Source organism: Lipophrys pholis (genome assembly GCF_963383615.2).
Source record: "Lipophrys pholis genome assembly, chromosome: 21".
In the NCBI taxonomy this organism is placed as follows: Eukaryota; Metazoa; Chordata; class Actinopteri; order Blenniiformes; family Blenniidae; genus Lipophrys; species Lipophrys pholis.
Window position 1 is genome coordinate 22,943,373 of NC_137649.1, and position 19,547 is coordinate 22,962,919.

At 42.4% G+C, this 19,547-nt stretch overlaps 4 protein-coding genes across 4 annotated transcripts in view; 2 read left to right on the forward strand and 2 right to left on the reverse strand.

Annotated features, from left to right (window-relative positions):
- Positions 1–781: 781 nt before the first annotated feature.
- Positions 782–1,768, reverse strand: LOC308126050 (trace amine-associated receptor 1-like; the record flags this gene model as incomplete). The annotated part of the gene is made up of 1 exon (XM_080490149.1): positions 782–1,768. The coding sequence occupies one exon, from the start codon at positions 1,766–1,768 to the stop codon at positions 782–784; it is 987 nt and encodes a 328-aa protein (XP_080346275.1).
- Positions 1,769–4,528: 2,760 nt separating this feature from the next.
- Positions 4,529–19,547, reverse strand: part of LOC308126052 (trace amine-associated receptor 4-like) — a gene marked incomplete at both ends in the record, with an annotated part of 28,186 nt that continues 13,167 nt past the window's right edge. The window contains one exon of the mRNA XM_080490153.1: positions 4,529–5,182. Within this exon, the coding sequence (XP_080346279.1) occupies positions 4,529–5,182 (654 nt within the window). The remainder of the gene's footprint in view (positions 5,183–19,547) is intronic.
- Positions 11,638–12,639, forward strand: LOC308126548 (trace amine-associated receptor 1-like; the record flags this gene model as incomplete). Its single annotated transcript, XM_080491049.1, has 1 exon — positions 11,638–12,639. One exon carries the CDS (start codon positions 11,638–11,640, stop codon positions 12,637–12,639), a length of 1,002 nt encoding a protein of 333 aa, XP_080347175.1.
- Positions 18,421–19,422, forward strand: LOC308126549 (trace amine-associated receptor 1-like; the record flags this gene model as incomplete). Its single annotated transcript, XM_080491050.1, has 1 exon — positions 18,421–19,422. One exon carries the CDS (start codon positions 18,421–18,423, stop codon positions 19,420–19,422), a length of 1,002 nt encoding a protein of 333 aa, XP_080347176.1.

The following is a 19,547-nucleotide window of genomic DNA, read 5'->3' on the forward strand; positions in this document are numbered from 1 at the left end:
CAGGATCAAAATGGGATCAATAAAAACACAGGAGCCGTATTGTGTTTCTGCACATCAACACTAAAATATTTGTCCATAATCTACCGAAGAAGATGGATGGAGGAAGGCAGGATATTAGTGGCCGACAGGTGAGGCGGCGGCGTCTCGTTCCCCGGAAGAAGAGGAGGTCCGGACAGCGAATGCGGTGCGGCCGATCCCTGGACCGCAGAGGGGGAGGTCGACGAAGACGACGGCCGGAATGGCGGCTGCAGCATATTTGGTGTTTGGCTCTTTCCGGTCATACAGTTTGTAGTCATGACACTGGGGAATCTATCTATCCATCTATCTACAGTATCTATCTATCTATATAGCAAAAGTGTAGAGCTCAATCAAGAGCACGAATCTTTTTCGTCAGCCAGGGCCGACAGACCTTTTTTCTTTTTTTTATTTGTGGACCTCAGAGCTGCGTGTGTTCTTCGATAGATCAGGTATAATAGATTTGAATCTCACACACACACGCACGCACGCACGCACACAAACACACACAATTGAGTCAGAACATTTAAAGTCACATGGATTTACTAATTCAAGGCACACAATGAAGAAAACCTTGAAATATGAATTGCATATGAATACACCACATGAAAAACGTGAAGCCGTTTTGCAGAAATCACATTACATATGTTTACAAAAAGCTGGTTACATGAGCATAATTGAAAGAGCTTCAAAGTGCCTTGGTTTGAGAAAATAGATGTGTGTACGGTAGAATGCCAGTGAGGCTTCAACATTTTGAAACCACTGATCAGAACAGCTTCGAATTGGAACAATCTGCTCGAAAAACCTTTCCGGAAACGATCATCTTGAGGGCGGCTCTGAACCAGCTGTAGAAGAAGCCGTACACGACTGGATTGAGCATGGAGTTGGACCATCCGAACCACTTGAGCGTCTCGAGCGCGGGAGCGGGCAGAGAGTAATTGGTCAAGGAGTGGCAGGTGATGGAGAGAAAGAAAGGCGTCCAACACACCAGGAACACGCCGACAACCACAGCCAGAGTTTTGGTGGCCTTTCTCTCCGTCTTGCTCATGGCGCCTCCGGACGTTGCCGTGGCCTGGATGCTGCGAGCCTGCCTGTGCGCCACCGTCAGAATCTTCGCGTAGATGGACAGAATGACGATCGCTGGCAGATAGAAGGCAAACACGGCAACAACGAGGGTGGACCTAGTGTTTTGGTAGATGGGACATCTCGTGTTGATTTCTGCAGATTGCTGCCGCTGCTTGTTGAGCCCCTGGAGAGCAACTCCCAAACCCACCACGGCCGGAACGACCCAACTCACCAGGATCATGATCCCGGTCACCCGAGCGTTCATTTTCACTCGGTACGCTAAGGGCCGACACACCACAAAATATCTGTCAACGGAGATGAAGCACAAGTTCAGAATGGAGGAGGTGCACAGTAACATGTCGAAGACACCCCGGACCTTGCAGAGCAAACCTGTGACGTCCCAGCACGAGGTGACGGAGAGCAACGTGCTGAAAGGTAGAACTATAAACCCCACCAGCAGGTCGGCCACGGCCAGGGAGAGGATGAGGTAGTTGGTGGGAGTGTGGAGCTGCTTGAAGTACATGATGGAGGTGATGACGAGGAAGTTCCCACACGTTATTAAAACCGACAGAGAGCCCACGAACACACATAATAAATACGAGGTGGTGACAGTTTGTGTGGAAACATTACAAAAATGCTCGGGTTCAAAGACGTCGTCAGTCCTGTTGAGAATTAATTCAGGTTCCATACATGAATCATCAGTAAATATGTGGCAACTGCATCAAGGTCAATAAACAATCAGGTCAGAAAATATTAAGAGAGCGCTGGCGGTTTCTGGAGAGAGAGCTTTTCTGGTTCGGTGTGTGTGTGTGTGTGTGTGTGTGTGTGTGTGTGTGTGTGTGTGTGTGTGTGTGTGTGTGTGTGTGTGTGTGTGTGTGTGTGTGTGTGTGTGTTTCGATGCATGCCCACTCCAATGTGCGCTGGTCGATGTTCCTGCTGGCTGTGACGGTGGTCTGATCCTCGGCTTTTATTATGGCGGGATCATTTGCATCACAACATCTAGGGATTAACTGGAAGGTTGTTTTGGATGTTTTGATTGATGACGTCTACTGGTTCTAATGAGGCAACAACTATTTGATGTTTCACTTTTTGTTCAACAGTTCATAGTTTACTTTTTCTATTTTAAATTACTCTTATTTTGACATGGCATTTAAAGACAAACTCTTCAGATACTTTTACCATTTTTACCTTTGTCAACGAAAGTTGGCCAACAAGGTTATGTTTTTGTCTGCATTTGTTTATTTATTTATTTATTAATCCCTCCTCCATGAGGTGCCTCTCTCATCCGCTTTGTATGGCAATTTATTTTATTTTTTATTTTTTTCAGTTTATGGGTCGTTAACGTCGCAAAATCTAATCGATTGGTCTTTTTGATGAAGACAAATCATCCATGAAGATTTCTTGCAATTCTGGTGGATAGTTACAAACCAATAGATAAATAATTAAATAACCTTCGCCCCAGTGTTTATTGGCGAAGGTAAAAATGGCTGGACGGATGGACTTTGACAAAGACAATACGATATTCAAAGTAAAGGTGATGCTGTTTAAGATTTGATAATCTTTCAATTCATTACTTTTATTCAGAAACGGGGAGGTCGGCCGTCAACATTGGGCAAGTGCGATTAAAAAATACCTGCTATTCTAGACATCTATACGCGCACCAACACGACATGTGCCTTGCATTTGTTTTAGGAAGCCTGGCAGTGTGAAATCCATCTTCAGATGTCACATCTTCTGTAGTTTAGTGTAGTTTTTGAATATTTTCTTTTCATAAAGGCACCAAATTATACACTATTTTAACAATTTTATTTATATGTATATATATATCCAATTACATCGGTGTCAGAGGTCCAACAAAACTGTTTTCACAAATCCAGCCTTGGTCCATAATTCCAACCAGTCTAAAAGTCCCTCTAGTGGTTCTACTGAGAACAGGCGGTTTCTGTGTCGGTCCACGCCGACTCCGCGCCACATTCAGCGAGAACATCAGTGTTGCCAGATTTGAAGGGTTTATTCAGTGCAGTTGTTCGCTTATGACATGTTCTTTATTACGCGTAGAATAGTTTAATGGATTAAACGTAAATTTCTATCAAGGTTGAGATTTGGGCTGGTTTTTATTGAACTGAGCTGGTTTTATGTTGTGTTTGGGCTGGAAACACTGAGTCAGATCTGGCAACCCTGGTACCGTGCTGTTTACATTGAATTTATTGCTGCAGCTCGTAAAAATGCAGTTTAAATCCAGAATGTGACTCAGAAGGCTGATTCAGCCTTTGCTGCTGCAGCAGAATATTTCAGAATGATTAGTTATAAATATTCTATGTCTGACATGTCTGGGGTTACATTTGGCTTTTACCACCGCCATACAAAGAGATCTTTGACATTTTCTTTTCAGAATAATCGATTAACAAAACCTCCAAGTACAGACTCAATGTTGGCTAAATGAGATACGGCCTGCATGTAAAACAGAGAATCTTCCCACAATGTTCACGTGTCCATCACAGTGCCAACACAGAGACACCGGAGTTCATGAAGAAACCTGCAAATACAGAACATAGACAAAGAAACACAGAAAAGTCTGAAACAGACTCTAACCAGGGAGGGGAGTGCTGTAATCACTACCGTGGTGCCCATGTTAAATTAAATGTTCATAATTCAATGATTATGGCCTAAAAAACAGAAAGTCTCTGAGCAGATATCATGACTGTGGTCGGTACAGAAAAACATAAACCCTTTTTAAAGCGATGGAACAAGGTGAACTGGACATGGTTGTATGTCTTGGAAGATAATACATCTCCTGATGTTATTGCTTAGAGGTGGTAGAGATCAGGAGCGTTAAACATAAGGACTGTGCGCCAAAGCTGCCTCCAAACCACCGAGCACATTCTAAAGATTTTAAATAAAATTTAGATTTTTAATCCCCCCCCCAAGTCATTTCTTCAGATAAGCGGACACAACACAACACTATGCCGAGCTGAGATATCAGTGAAGCTGTATTGAATTATCATTAGTCTCAAAGCCATGCTGGCGGGTTGAGTTTGTAAATAAGTTTGTTATAAGAGACGTTTTTTTGGACATTTCTTTGTATTTTGTACCAGAATGTATCATTAAACTTGACTTCATGTTGAAATTGTAGTGATTTTGAGTATTAAATGGGAAAATATATACATTTTCATTATGTGTACTCTGCGCCACAACAGAGAAACACTTAAAAATTCCTATTTAAAGGTTATAGTACTATAATAACTGTCATTTTCATCTAATCTGACCTCTTCTCCTATCCAGTTTTTAAAAAAAGAAAAGCAAATGCACAAAACACCAACAAATAAAAAATAAACCCAAGTAAAACTACTTTGATTACAACAGGATGTGACTCCTGTTATATGAAGTAGTTGATGCAACAGTCACTTTTATTTTCGTGTTGTACGGAGAATACTATGTTGTGTTTCAGTCAAAGCAGTTTTGCGTTTGTCAAATTTCCATTGAATATTTTGCCGGAGATGATCATCCTGAAGGCCGATCTGAACCAGCTGTAAAAGAATCCGTACACCAACGGATTGAGCATCGAATTGGACCAGCCGAGCCAGACCAGGGTCTCAGTGAGCGGCGGCGGGATGAGAAAGTCGGTCACGGGGTTGAAGGTCATGGAGAGAAAGAAAGGAGTCCAGCAGAAGAGGAAAACCCCCATGACAACAGCCAGAGTCTTTGTGGCTTTTTTCTCCATCCTACTGGCTTTAACTATCGACTTGCTGCCCGGACAGGTTGTGTTCTGGATGCGGCTCGCCTGTTTCTGTGCCACGGTGAAGATTTTCAGGTAGATGCAGAGCATCACGATGACCGGAATGTAAAACGACAGGACCGCGCCGGCCACGTTTGAATTGGGGATGTGAAATATGAAACACCGTCCTTCACACACCAAGTCTCTGAGGCCCACGAACATAATTCCGAATCCGGAGAGGGCCGAAGCCGTCCAGCTCACCAAGATCATGAGGACGACCACAGAGTCGTTGATCTTGGATCTGTATGTCAGGGGTTGGCACACGGCGTAGTACCTGTCGATGGAAATACAGCAGAGGTTGAGGATCGACGTCGTCATGAGCGAAATGTCGAAACTCCGTCGCATCTTGCAGATCAAATCGCCGAAATACAGACACGACCTCACGGATAGCGCCATGTTAAACAGCAGCACTAAAGCGCCGACCAGCAGGTCGGCCACCGCCAGAGAGAGGATGAGGTAGTTGGTGGGAGTGTGGAGCTGCTTGAAATAAATGACGGAGGTGATCACTAGAAGGTTGCCGCTTATCGTCAGAATTGACACCGAACTTCCGATGAACATGTATAAGAACAGACGTAGTGTGGAAGGGGTTATGGCCACGATGCAAGCAGCGCTCCCCGCCTCGTCACAGAAGCGCACCGTGGCGTTACCAGTCCCGTTGATGATCTTTCCAGCCTCCATGCTTCCTCGGTGCCGAGCCGTCGGCTTCTTGTTTTCAACTATTTGCAGAACCGAAGGGAGGACGAGATTCTCTGTGGGAGAAGAGAAGCCCAGGCGACTGATCGGTTACATGATGGTGTGTGTGACGTTCACCAGAGGTAATATTACATTTACTGACTACTACTTCAAGCACACAAATCAGTACAGTTGACGTTGGCGTAACTCCTCCCCCTGAACCAGAACTGTCCAATGAGAGGCTACGTCAGAGAAAAAATACTTTTCTTTGTGCTACTTTTTAATGATTCACATACCCAATCGCCCACAGCCCAATTTTCACACCGAGTGGGCAAGAATGGTCAAATAGTGACATAATAGTGTTTAAATTTAAACTTTAAAGTTCCTCTACCAGAAAAAAAACTAACTTTTTCAGGATTAAGTCTTAGTTTTTGATGCACATCTCTCATATGTTTCATACCGTTCTGAAGGAAATTCACCGTTACACAGTACAGCAGGCGTACTTTCAGCATTTAAATTTCATGGAACCTCGTCGAACTAACGAACTATTCCGAAACGTTGCGCACAAGATCCCGTTTGTACGCTCGATCTCGCAAGATCTCGATTCACACTAGAAAAACGATTTACGACATTCCAGAATATTCTCGTGTCTTGAAGACTCTTTCTTTGAGACACTCTGGGGTCAAATGTTAATATTCTTGCTGGCGCTGCCGCGACGCCATCTTTGATTTCCCAGAAACCCTTGTGGCAGGTTTCTAAAAATGACCTCAGTTAAGAAACAAACAGTCTGATGGATACAAATACGTCCAAATGTGGTTTGGAAATGAGAGGAAATGAGTGATGATGGTCTTGTTTTGGTGTGTTTGTTTATTCTCTGTGCAGTATATTCTAAATATTTTTACTGGCAGAGTAACTTTAAAGTTTGTTTGTAGAGGCGAAGAGTGGACGTGATAAACGCGTCTAAATGTTTTGCAAATCCACGCAATTACTCCAGAAAATGACTACGATCTCAACAGAAAGCCAATTGTATTGAAACGTTGTGATGGAAAATACTGTGAAATAAAACCTGAAATGTAACTGGTGGATAATGTAACATGATTTAAGAAGAATTTAAATCAATAAATTTTACATTTAATGTCACACATTTTTTAGTACCGATGATTGGAGAAAGAGATTACATATAACAGCACTGTATGACAACAGCAATCCTACATAAATACCATAAACTCTATATAGATATACGTTTAAATGAATAGTACACACTTTTAGAACTCATTCTTTCAGTGTTTTTCAAATTGAAGCAGGTCAAGTTCAAGTCTAAACTATAAATCATTGACTCACTTTATGATGTAATTAAATAATTACAATATTAGAGGAGAAATATTTTGCCTGCCCCACAATGTAGTATTGATAGTTTTTAGGTTTTGGGCTCAATGTCTTGTTAAATTATCGACCAGTTATTACATTTTGCATATATTCTTGTTCCATGATACAAATGTCATGTTCCAATACGTCCCAAAGGTCGACTGCAATCAGGCAATACTGGAGTCCGTTGGTTCATGGTGAAGTCCCTGCCAGGTCAGGAACCAATGTGACATGATCTGAACTTTGTAATTTGGCATTTGTGACATTTTGACAACATTCTGGGACGTTTTCTCTCCTCTGCACGACATATTGTATGTGGTTACTTGGACATTTTAGGACAATTCTTTCATTGGTAATACATACTTTGGACGTTTTTTTTCTTAAGGACCTCCAGATTATTATAAAGGTCACTTTTCAGAATGTATAAAAAAACCAAAACAAGATCAACAACCAAAGTTATGATCATAAAGACAATCATGTAGGTAAATGGCACTTTACCTATGTCAGACTGCTGAGTAAGCACTTTAATATTTGCACTTTATGGTAGGGTTTTAGGAAGAATTATTTTATCGTCTTTGTCTTACCATAGTGTTGTTATATGTTTGTAACGTTGTATGGTTTTATGTGGGACAATGGATGGAAATTGCCCTTGTGCTAAATCCAGCATATTCACAGTCGCCTCATGAAGAGATGTTTTGTTCATTAATGTGCACTGTCCCGTCCAAATAAAGAAATAAATGACATGAAATGAAATAAAAGTGTATATTCATAAAATATAATTCTCTTGCATCACGACGTTCAGTCTCATGTTTACAAGCTGATGCAACGAGGCCCTGAAATTCTCTCATTAAAGGTGTGAATGTGTGCGATCCCTGAGGAGCTCTGGTGGTAAACACTGATCTGGTTCGCCCCGAGGCGCAACTCACAAACTCATTTGTCATGAGGCAATCACGTAATGTTTGCACTTGTAATAATTCAGACAAAGTTTCAAGTTGGACATATACAGAGAACATAAAAAAAAAAGTAAGTAAAAAGATGCTTTAAAAAAAAAAGTGGAAATGAGTTTTGCAGCACTACATTTTTACTTATGTCCATAAATAAAATATATATTGTTTATTTTTTTTTTTTGGTATAATTTCTCTCAATGAAAAATAAATGGAAACAGGAGATTCTAAAGATATAAACCTAAACACTTCTTCAGGACCTTTTTGATTTCATGTACAAATTGTTCAGTTGCATTTTCTAAAGGAATCACAGCTGCTGGATTGATGCTCAATACATTTTATAAACTGTTTGTTTAAGCTTTCAGGATTATTTAATCCATGCAGGTATTTTACAACCGATTATCTGTCAGCACAGGCTATGTGTGTGTGTGTGTGTGTATATATAGGCATGTTTTATATCTTTGTGGGATTCACAAGGATTTTAAAGATTGGATTAGGCTGGTTTAAGCATAGTTTTAAAGCTTTTTTTTTTTTTTTTACCCCATCTCATGTATATTAATAGCTGTCCTAAAATAAAAAAATGTTTATAGGCCAAGTTTACACTTATCCTGGTTTTCACACAAAAGCATACTTCCCCCTCTACATTTACAAATGATATTTCTTTTACACAAACCCGCTTATACGTCTAGTTTAGCGCTAGTATGAGCATGCCCAACCTGTAGGGGGCAGTGTTAGGAGAAGCATGAAGCCATGATGGCCAATCAGAATCATGGAAAAAAACACAACATCATGAATCGTGCAAGTTATTTCCTGTTAGTGACGCGCGGTTCGTTTATTTGTACCGATAACGAAGCCGAGCTCCTCCTGAATGTGGTGGTCGAATATATTCAGAAATCCTGGTTTGTGGTGACTCGTAGCTGCATGTATGTGTAAATGCACACCCTAAATATCAGCATTTTTTTTTTTTTTAAATACCCAGGTAAACGTGGGTTTAGATCCATACACAGGACCCCTTTGAAAACCAGGAAGTCCCTGCAGTCTCCAGCCCTCCACCAATCCACAATCAAGAAGGCTCGAACCATTCGCTTTAAACAAAACATTCGTTTTAGACATTATGGGAGTAACAAAGGGAAACGTGCAGCTAGAAAAAGGAAGGGGAAATTAAGCAAGCGCAACAGCGTTTAAGTGAAAACTTCCTTCGTGTTTCTGTTTCCACAACAATAGTACTTGAAGCCACTTGAAGATATTGATAATAATCCAAATTCGTCCAACCCAAATGTCCTGAATGTAACGTTTATACTGTCTTATTCTCTGCACACGTTTGTGGCTTCATTCCAAAAAAACACCAACCAAAAACCCAACAGCACCCACTAGTGGCCCAACATGAAAACTACATTGTTTTCAGAGTTTCTGCCATTTCTGTGTAACCAGATACTGTTTTCAAAACATTGCCATGTAAAGACAAAGGTTTTTTTTTTTTAAACAGAAGCAATGCGATGTTTTCACTTAACGTTTCACATCGACGTAAACGTGGCTCGAGTGTCCAGGCACATCGACTATTTGTCTCACAACCTATAAGACAAACTTACAGTTAACAGCACCAGTTTTCCTAACTCACTCCTGACTCTGATTCTTAAGGCTTCTCCCAGTCACTGACTAATATTTGCCTTCTGATGACGACAGTACTCCAGTGTCGAATATTGTAGCGATTGAAGAACCAACAAATATCACACAAGAGTCACTAAGTAATCTCACGGCATACAAGAAATTATCTCATTGATGATGTACCAGCAAATCTTTAGGCTGTACTTTTTGATCGTAGGTTCTGTCCATTGCGCTTCCCTTGCTATTTGAACTGTATATAACTCAACAGTCACGTGAACATTTCCTGAACCAGGTCTATAGAGTCTACTTGTGAATGCAGGTGGAGCCAAACACAGTCTCAGAGTTCTTATCGAATTAGTCCAAAAGCCAGAGGACACACAAACAACACTGGGGATCGGGACAAAGACAAAACAAAATGAGCTGATTCAGACAACAGCGAGACGGAGGCTTAAATACACAGGGGAAGAGCGGACGCAGGTGAAACTCATAACGACCCAGGCAGGTGCAGACGGAGGGAGAAGACAATTGGATAATTGGAAAAGTGAGGTCGGGCCTCGTTCACACTGCAGAGAAATACTCATGCTGACTCATATACGACCTGTTTTGTGGGCGTATGAAAGTTCCAATTATTCACACCAGACATAGGCCTCGTTCGTATGTGGTACCAATTCGCGAATTTTTCCACACGCGACTGCTTCGTCATTGACGTGTGACCGACGTCACAGAGGAAGCACCGGAGGAAACGGCCCCATCAGAATAAAAGCTGTGGTCTTTTTGTAGCTCGTTTTGAACAACCACTTGAAAATGGATCTACACGATGACCAGCGCTGCCAGATATAGCAGTATCCTCCAATTGTGGAGCCAGGCTCTTTTTTTTAACTTTGTTTATTTCATACATTTGTGTGTTTATGTCGTTTTCTTAAATATACATACAATTATTTTAGGGTTTTACCATGATTTCTACACAGGCTGAGATTTGGGCTGGTTTTTATTGACGTGTGTGGGTTTTGCATTGTTTGGGCTGGAAACTGTGAGTCACATCTGGCAACCCTGGTTGCTGACCGGCCTGCTCTGTGTAAATGGCGTGCTCTGCGTGACTTCACGTCGTCTTCTGGGCTCTGGGGCCCAAAATCATCCGGTCAGATCACGTTCGCACAGCAGGTCATGTTTGAAATGATTACGCCAAAAAATCGGATCCCAGCAAAAAATCTGAAATGAGCATCAAGACCTGCGGTGTGGACGTAGCCTAAAGGTGTGCCACAGGGCTCGGTCCTCGGACCCATTTGATTTTCTATTTATGGAAATGACTTGTGTCATGATCTGCCAAATGCGTCATACCACCTCTATGTGGATGATACTGTTATTTACTCTTCTATTTACTTGTTCTTCATCCCTGGTCCAACCATGATCTCCGGCTGTTCAGGAGTTGTTGGGATCGTCCTTTAACAGTTCAGCTTTCATAGGGTGAAATAAACCCGAGTTTTGTTTAAACAAATATGAGCTGATGCAAGCAGGGATACGACAAAATGTGAGTACGCAGCTTGTGAAGATCACAAAACTTCATCTTTAATAACATAAAAAAAATTATAATAGCTTGTCGTGTGTGTGTGCGTGTGTGTGGTTTGACAACTGAATGTGGCTGGATCTTGATGGAGGGAGGGGCCTGCAGCAACACCCTAGGACTTGAGGCCAACGGGCCGGACAGTGCTGCCTGGCGCCCTCGTCCATACAAGCTTCATTACCACATCCATCATTCTTTCACATTTAAAATCTTCCCTCACAGGACTTGCTGGTGAGATGTAAAATGAAAAACACAGTAAGACGATGAAGCAAAATGTACTGACCCTACTGTGGGAATTTAAAAAAACGGAGGGTTTGGTTTGGCTTAAAAACCCTCCTGAAGAGATGGAGAATTAAATGAACTGATGCAATTAGTTGTTGTGATGTCTGATGTAATCTCCAATCGTTTGATTGGATGGTTACAGGAAGTGTGTGGTATGACAGTGAGATGGGCTGTGATAAAAGTTGAAGTCATACTCAGCAGCACAACCTGGGACATCTGGTGAAATGGATGATTCTCTGTGATTGAAGCTTTTTGAAGGTAAAAGAGTCACTAAAATATGTTCTGGTGTTCTATATTGATTTGAACTGTAAATGTATATCTAACAAACACATGATGTTCAGGTTTCCAGGAAGATGGCAGGAGGAGGAGGCCCGGTGAACCGCTCTCATGTTGATGACATCCATCCCTGTTATCAAATCAATATTGTCTCTTTCACATTTAAAAGTACCCCTTCCACAATATGTGTTTTATTGTACATTTTCCTGAGCTCTGTATCTGCTGTCACTGTTGGTGGAAACCTTCTGGTAATAATCTCCATCGTCTATTTCAAGCAGCTGCACACTCCCACTAACTCTTTAATCCTCTCTCTGGCTGTGGCCGACCTGCTGGTTGGTTTTTTGGTGCTTCCTCTCAATATGAAATACTCTCCCCTCCTATGTTTTTACTATCCTGACTTGCTTTGCAAAGTACGAGAGAGCCTTGATGTAACACTGGGCACGGCGTCTATTTTAAACTTGTGCTGTATTTCCATTGACAGGTACTACGCAGTGTGCCAGCCTCTGTTGTACAGAACTAAGATTAATGTTCATGTGATCATGATCATGATTGTCGTGACCTGGTGCACATCAGTTCTGGTTGCTGGTGGATTTCTTGTCGCAGGAATGAACATTGAAAAATGTCAGGAAAACTGTTTTTTGGGAATCTTACTTGCAAGTATGTTGGGACCGATATTTTCATTTTACCTCCCAGCGGTAATAATGGTGAGTATCTACCTGAAGATTTTTCTCGTGGCGAGGAAACAAGCACGCAGCCTCCAGAACACAAATGGTCACAGTACAAAGTATGGACCGACAGTCAGAAAGGTGGAAGGAAAGGCCACTAGAACTTTGGCAATTGTAATGGGAGTCTTTCTGATGTGTTGGATGCCTTATTTTCTGTGTTATGCTGCTGACGTTTTGGGAAAAGCTTCAATGCCTCTTGAAGTGTATGAAACTCTAGTCTGGCTTGCATTTTTCAACTCTATGCTCAATCCGTTCATTTATGCTTTGTTTTACAGCTGGTTCCAATCAGCTTTCAGATTGATCCTATCTGGAAAAATATTTCAAGGGGATTTTTCCAACTCGAGATTAAGTTGATATTTTTCCTGTGCTGAAACATTCATGCTCCATTACAGGATGTAGAATGTCTACATGTGCAATTTGTTCAGGTTGAGATTGCCTGTGATATAAATAAAACTTAACATGAACAAGTTGCCTCTTTCAGAGTGTTAATTAGTGTCATGTTGTTAAGTCCAAAGATGTCCTTAAACTGCGTGTGTATATATATATATATATATATATATATCACCAGTACAACAAGATTAAATGTACCAACCCATCTGTGCATCATAAAATTAATAAAAGTACAAATAAAAACTGTTAAAATATAAAAAGAGAGGAATTTAATAAACAGATAATCATCGCTCATACACAGGTACAAGTATGTTCCATTGCACTGGTCCCTTATACAATATATTGCACATTTAGTTGTTTTTGTTCAGTAAAGTGACTGCAGTGGAGTAAAAATTGTATTTAAGTCTGTTTGTTCTTTTAATGGCCCACACATGAATATAGTATGTTCAGATGTTCTGTTTGGTATATTGGTAGAAGGACACCAGCATTCTCTGTGGGTTGTTGCGCTTCCTCAACACCCTTCAGGAAGTACCGTCTCTACTGGGCCTTCTTGAGCAGCCCAGTGGTGTTTAGGTCCAGGCCAGGCCCTCCTCGATGTTCAGAGGCCTAATGTTCTCCCTTTTTTATCCTAAAGTCAATGATGACTATTAGATATAAATTTATCTATATATTCTCTAGATTCTGCATGTTCCACAACTGTGGCTGACTATGGAAACAACAGACCTGGGATTGATCCGAATTAACACTTATTTATTAAACAAAGACATTCTCATCACATTGTCAGCTGTACAGGACGGCCGTGCTCTACCAAACACTTAAGGTGAAGGAAAGAGAGAGATTCTACACAAACACAGACTCTTGGATCAGAGAGCCGGACTTCCCTATCCGGGCCCTCCCTATGACCCTGGATCACGCCGGCCAATCATAATGGACTCCTGTCCTTGAGGCGGGCTTCTGGTTGCCAGGATGCAGTGGGTACTTGCTTGCATGACAACACCTATTGTTCTTGAGGATCAGTGAAACCAACATAGAGGGAAACAAATGGTCGAATGCAAAGCTTTTGTCTCTGTAACAGTGAACTAAAAATGGCAGACTACATAGAAGAATTTAAGTTAAAATAATCCAACAATGACCTACTTGGTTTTGGAGGTGTTTAGCAGGAGATGGTTTTCGCCACACCAACCAGTCAGTCGCTCCAGTTTTTCCATGAGGGAAGATGGTGTTGAAGGCGGAGCTGTAGACCACAAAAAGCAGCCGCACGTAGCTCCCCTGCTGGTCTAGGTGGGACAGTGCAGCATGGAGGGCTGTAGCTACCGCATCTTCCGTGGACCTGCTTGCCCTGGTCGTAAACTGCTGTGGGTCAAAGGTCGGAGGGGGGGAAAGATGTGATATGACCCCGTACCAGTTTTTCAAAGCACTTCATCACCACGGCAGTGAGTGCAACTGGCCGGTCGTCATTAAGACGGGTGATTGTGGGATTTCATGGACACTGGGACTATGATGGAGGATTTCAGGCAGGGAGGGACAGTGGATTGCAACAGGGACTGGTTGAAGAACCTGGTGGCTCCACCTCAAAGCGTTCGAAGAAGAGGTTCAGCTCCTCTGCCAGCGATGCATCACCCTCAGCAGCCCCGAGGTTCGTCCTGTAGTTGGTGAGTTGCTGGACTCCCTGTCACACCTGTCTGCTGTTGTTACTGTCCAGGTGGTCCTCAATCCTCCGCCCGTCGTCCAACTTGTCTTCTCTGATGCCTGTCCTCAGGTTGTGGAGAGCTCTGCCTCCAGACCTGAAAGCGATGTTCATGTTTTTTAGCAGCTGCTGGACTTAGCGGTTCATCCAGGGCTTCTGGTTTGGATGGATCCGAAAGCGTCTGTCCACCATCACAGTGTCCATCCAGTATTTAATATAGCACAGTACACTGTCAGAGAACACCTCCAGGTCTGGCTGTTCTATAATGTCCCAGTTGGTCCTGCTGAGTGGCACCATGAAGCCAAGTTCTCACAGTTTTTGTGGTGGTGAGAACAGTTTTCCTGAGAGGGGCAGATGCAGGGATTAAAAACAGGGACAGGTGATCGGTCTGACCCAGGTGTGGTAGTGGTCTAGCCCTTGGCCCATCTTGATGATTGAGTAGACCCAGTCCCCTTGTGGCACACTTTCCATGCTGGTGGAATTTAGGATGCACTGTCTTTCGCTCTGCACGATTAAAATCCCCTGCGATGACGCTCACAGCCTCAGAATGTAATGTATGCGCTGCTTCCTGCTAATGCTGTCATACAGGAGTCCAGTAGCAGAGTTAGCATTAACATCAGGTGGAATGTGAACAGCAACGATCATGACCACAGTAAACTCCGTCGGAAGGTAAAAGGGCCTGCTTTTAACACCAACATACTCCAGGTCCGGTGAGCAATGAATGTCGATGGTGTGCAGGTCTGAGTTAAGCTCACAGAGCAGGCCAGTGAGATCCGTAATGAAGGATAAATCCAGAAGCCATTGGTGATCATGAAATTTAGCATGTTCTATTTGTTTCAAAGGCTTCAGAAAAACCCCTGGATTTCTAGCAACAGCTCCAGGAATCTTGACAAAAATGCTCCACTGCCTAGCAATCCAACATCCTTGTGCTACGGAAAGTTGCATGGTGTTAGGTTGTGAGTCACCCAGCCGTCATTTGGACGGTTAATTTTTGGAAAAGACGGCCGAACAACTAGCGGATAGGTTGCTCAAAGCAGTTTAAAATATGTGTATAATGATCACTGCTAATAATTTTGCCTAAATTCATCTTTTATCGCCAAAATATAGCAAATTATCGGGTCACGGGCACAACTTGCAACTGACTTCCTGTTATGGTGTGGAGACGGAGGCTCAAGTGCTGTAAGCAACCAGGACACAGTAGACCACAACATACTGCTGGATCAACTGGAAAAATGGTTGGGAATTTTGGGCACTGCACTAAGTTGGTTTAAATCCTACTTGCAAGATCGCGAGTATTCTGTGTCAATAGCTGATTATGAATCTGAGCAAATGAAAATCACTTGTGGGGTTCCTCAAGGCTCCATCCTTGGGCCCTTTGATTTAACATCTACGTGCTCCCACTGGCTCAGAGCATGGAACATTACAACATCTCTTATCATAATTACGCAGACGACACACAGCTCTATATATCAGTGTCAGTTAATGACCACGCCCCCTTATACCGGCTGAGGAAATGTAGAAATGAAATGAAGGAGTGATGATTCAGCACTTTTTACAACTCAACCCAGAGAAAACTGAGCTCATTGTTTTTGGCCCCAAAGAAGAAAAGTTAAAGGTCAGTGCTCATCTTGACTCCAGGTCGCTCAGGACATCAAATCAGGCAGAAATCTGTGTGGAGTTCTGGACTCCACCCTGAAATCCAACAACCATATTAAGACAAGAACCAAATCAGCTTCCTACCATCTGAACAATATTGAAGAATCAAAGGATTTGTGAGCAACAAGATTCTGAGATACTTGTTCATGCATTTATTTTCAGTAGGTTAGATTATTGTAACAGAGTGTTTCCAGGCCTCTGGGAAAAAATCTGTCAGACAACTACAGCTCATCTAGAATGCTGCAGCCAGAGTCCTCACCAATACAAGGAGGGTGGTGCACATTACACTCGCGCTCCAATCCCTGCACTGGCTGCCTGTGTATCAAAGGATTGACTTCAGAATGGTCCTTCTGCTCTAGAAAGCTTTGACTGGTCTCCGCCTAAATCATCTCAGACTGACTTGTAGAAGATCAAAGCTCCAGACCTCTGAGGTCCTCAGGAAGAGGTTGACTCACTGTTCCTACAGTCAGAAGAAACAAGGTGAAGCAGCTTTTGGTTCCTACCTCCTCACCTGTGGAACAAACTTCCTGAACACCTGAAGACTGCTGACACGTTCACTTCTTTTAAATCAGGACTTAAAACATTCTTTTATGCACAGGCTTTTGAATAAAAAATAGACTTTACTTAGTAAACTAATCTTAATGAATCTCTTATCTTTTTATTATAGTTTCCGTCATTATTTGTTTTAATGCATGTCTTCTATTTCTTCTAAAGCTTTAATGTATTTCTTTATTCTGTATTTCTTTAATTACTTTGTAAAGCACTGTGAATTGCCTTGTGTAGGAATAGTGCTCTATAAATACATTTGCTTTGCCTAAAGATAAACAAAAGATTTTTACTTGTAACTAAACATTTAACAAGTCTTTGAGCTTTCCCTCCATCAGATCCTCCGACTGGGGTCAGGTTGGGTGAGAGGGAACTCACGGACTGTACCAAAGTGTAGTCAAGCTGCCGACTCCGGGGAGGTGTGCGTGTCTGTGCCGGGCAGAGACACGGAGCATAGGCTTCTGTGAAGCCGAGCGGATCTTGAGCCGGAATGGAAGGGAAGGACTTGCAGAGCCGAGGAGGTCCCGGGACGGATGATCCGTCGGGAAGGGTGATCCACAGCCGAGTGGGTTCAGAGCTGAGTGTGGAGCGGGACGGAGCAGAGTGGAATGCAGAAGCGGTCCAGTGGGCAGGAGGCCAAGACGTGCAGAGCGGAGTTGCCGACTGGAAGGTAGGAGTTGGAGTTTCGGGAAATCCGTGTGCCAGCGGAGATCCCCGGCAGAAACTCAGGCTGGTGCGGAACGAGGATTAAACGTTGTGATACTACGGTCCCGCGTCGAGTGGAATCTGAGGTCTGGTTAAATAGTCCAGCACATCGTCAGGTAACGATCTCCAGCCGGTAACCGCAGCTGAACGGAATCAGAAAATGACTCCAGCCGGTATTCTCATGTCGGTCTACTGCCACCTGGCCACACCCAGCTGAGAGATAGGGAGGAGGGAACAGCACTGCGGAGCAAGAGCGCCCCTATGAGGCGACTGCAGAGCAGGACGTGACATTTGTATTACGCCCAGTAACGAGCAACGCGATTGGTCCATTGATACCATCTGGTATATACCTTTTGAAAAGCGACCTCTGATTGGTTCGTAATTCTCTGACTCATCCTGATGCGTTCAAATGCTGAAGCAGAGAAAAGGAATTTTCTAATCATCTAACTTTTCATTTCCAAAATGTTGACACATGTTTGTATGACTGAACATCATTTATACTTTTCATTGAGGAATAAAATATTCATTGCTGTGAAAATGCTGATTTTGATTTTTATATGTTGTGAAGTTTGGAGTGAGGTGAGTCAGGTACAGGTACAGGTACATGTACAGGTACAGGTTTTACCTTTGAAGAAAAAAAGACAAGTTATTAACAAAGCCAGATAGGATATAGGACACATCAGCAAAACAAGGAGAAAAGGAAATATATTACTATGAAGAAGCAAAATCTACATCACAACATAGTATTTAGGAGTCCAGAATGCACCATTAAAGGTCTATCTCTAACCTATTTTTCTGAATAGACCCCCTAAATAAAAAATCTGATATTACTGATTTTGTTTAAAAACCCTCCTGAAGAGATGGAGAATTAAATGAACTGATACAATTAGTTGTTGTGATGTCTGATGTAATCTCCAATCGTTTGATTGGATGGTTACAGGAAGTGTGTGGTATGACAGTGAGATGGGCTGTGATAAAAGTCGAAGTCATACTCAGCAGCACAACCTGGGAGATCGGGTGAAATGGATGATTCTCTGTGATTGAAGATTTTTGAAGGTAAAATAGTCACTAAAATATGTTCTGGTGTTCTATATTGATTTGAACTGTAAATGTATATCTAACAAACACATGATGTTCAGGTTTCCAGGAAGATGGCAGGAGGAGGAGGCCCGGTGAACCGCTCTCATGTTGATGACATCCATCCCTGTTATCAGATCGATATTGTCTCTTTCACATTTAAACGTACCCCTTCCACAATATGTGTTTTATTGTACATTTTCCTGAGCTCTGTATCTGCTGTCACTGTTGGTGGAAACCTTCTGGTAATAATCTCCATCGTCTATTTCAAGCAGCTGCACACTCCCACTAACTCTTTAATCCTCTCTCTGGCTGTGGCCGACCTGCTGGTTGGTTTTGTGGTGTTTCCTCTCAATATGGAATACTCTGCCCACCTATGTTTTTACTCTGCTGACTTGCTTTGCAAAGTACGAGAGAGCTTTGATGTAACACTGAGCACGGCGTCTATTTTAAACTTGTGCTGTATTTCCATTGACAGGTACTACGCAGTGTGCCAGCCTCTGTCGTACAGAACTAAGATTAATGTTCATGTGGTTGTGATCATGATTGTTGTGACCTGGTGCACATCAGTTCTGGTTGCTGTTGGATTTCTTGTCGCAGGATTGAACTTTGAAAAATGTCAGGAAAACTGTTTTTTGGGAATTATACTTGCAAATATTTTGGGACCGATGTTTTCATTTTACCTCCCAGTGGTAATAATGGTGAGTATCTACCTGAAGATTTTCCTCGTGGCGAGGAAACAAGCACGCAGCCTCCAGAACACAAACGGTCACAGTACAAAGTATGGTCCGACAGTCAGAAAGGTGGAAGGAAAGGCCACTAGAACTTTGGCAATTGTATTGGGAGTCTTTCTGATGTGTTGGACGCCTTTTTTTCTGTGTTTTGCTGCTGAGATTTTGGGAAAAGCTTCAGTGCCTGTTGAAGTGTATGAAACACTAGTCTGGCTTGCATTGTTCAACTCTATGCTCAATCCGTTCATATATGCTTTCTTTTATAGCTGGTTCAGATCAGCTTTCAGATTGATCCTATCTGGAAAAATATTTCAAGGGGATTTTTCTAACTCGAGATTAAGTTGATATTTTTCCTGTGCTGAAACATTCATGCTCCATTACAGGATGTAGAATGTCTACATGTACAATTTCTTCAGGTTGAGATTGCCTGTGATATAAATAAAACTTAACATGAACAAGTTGCGTGTTTC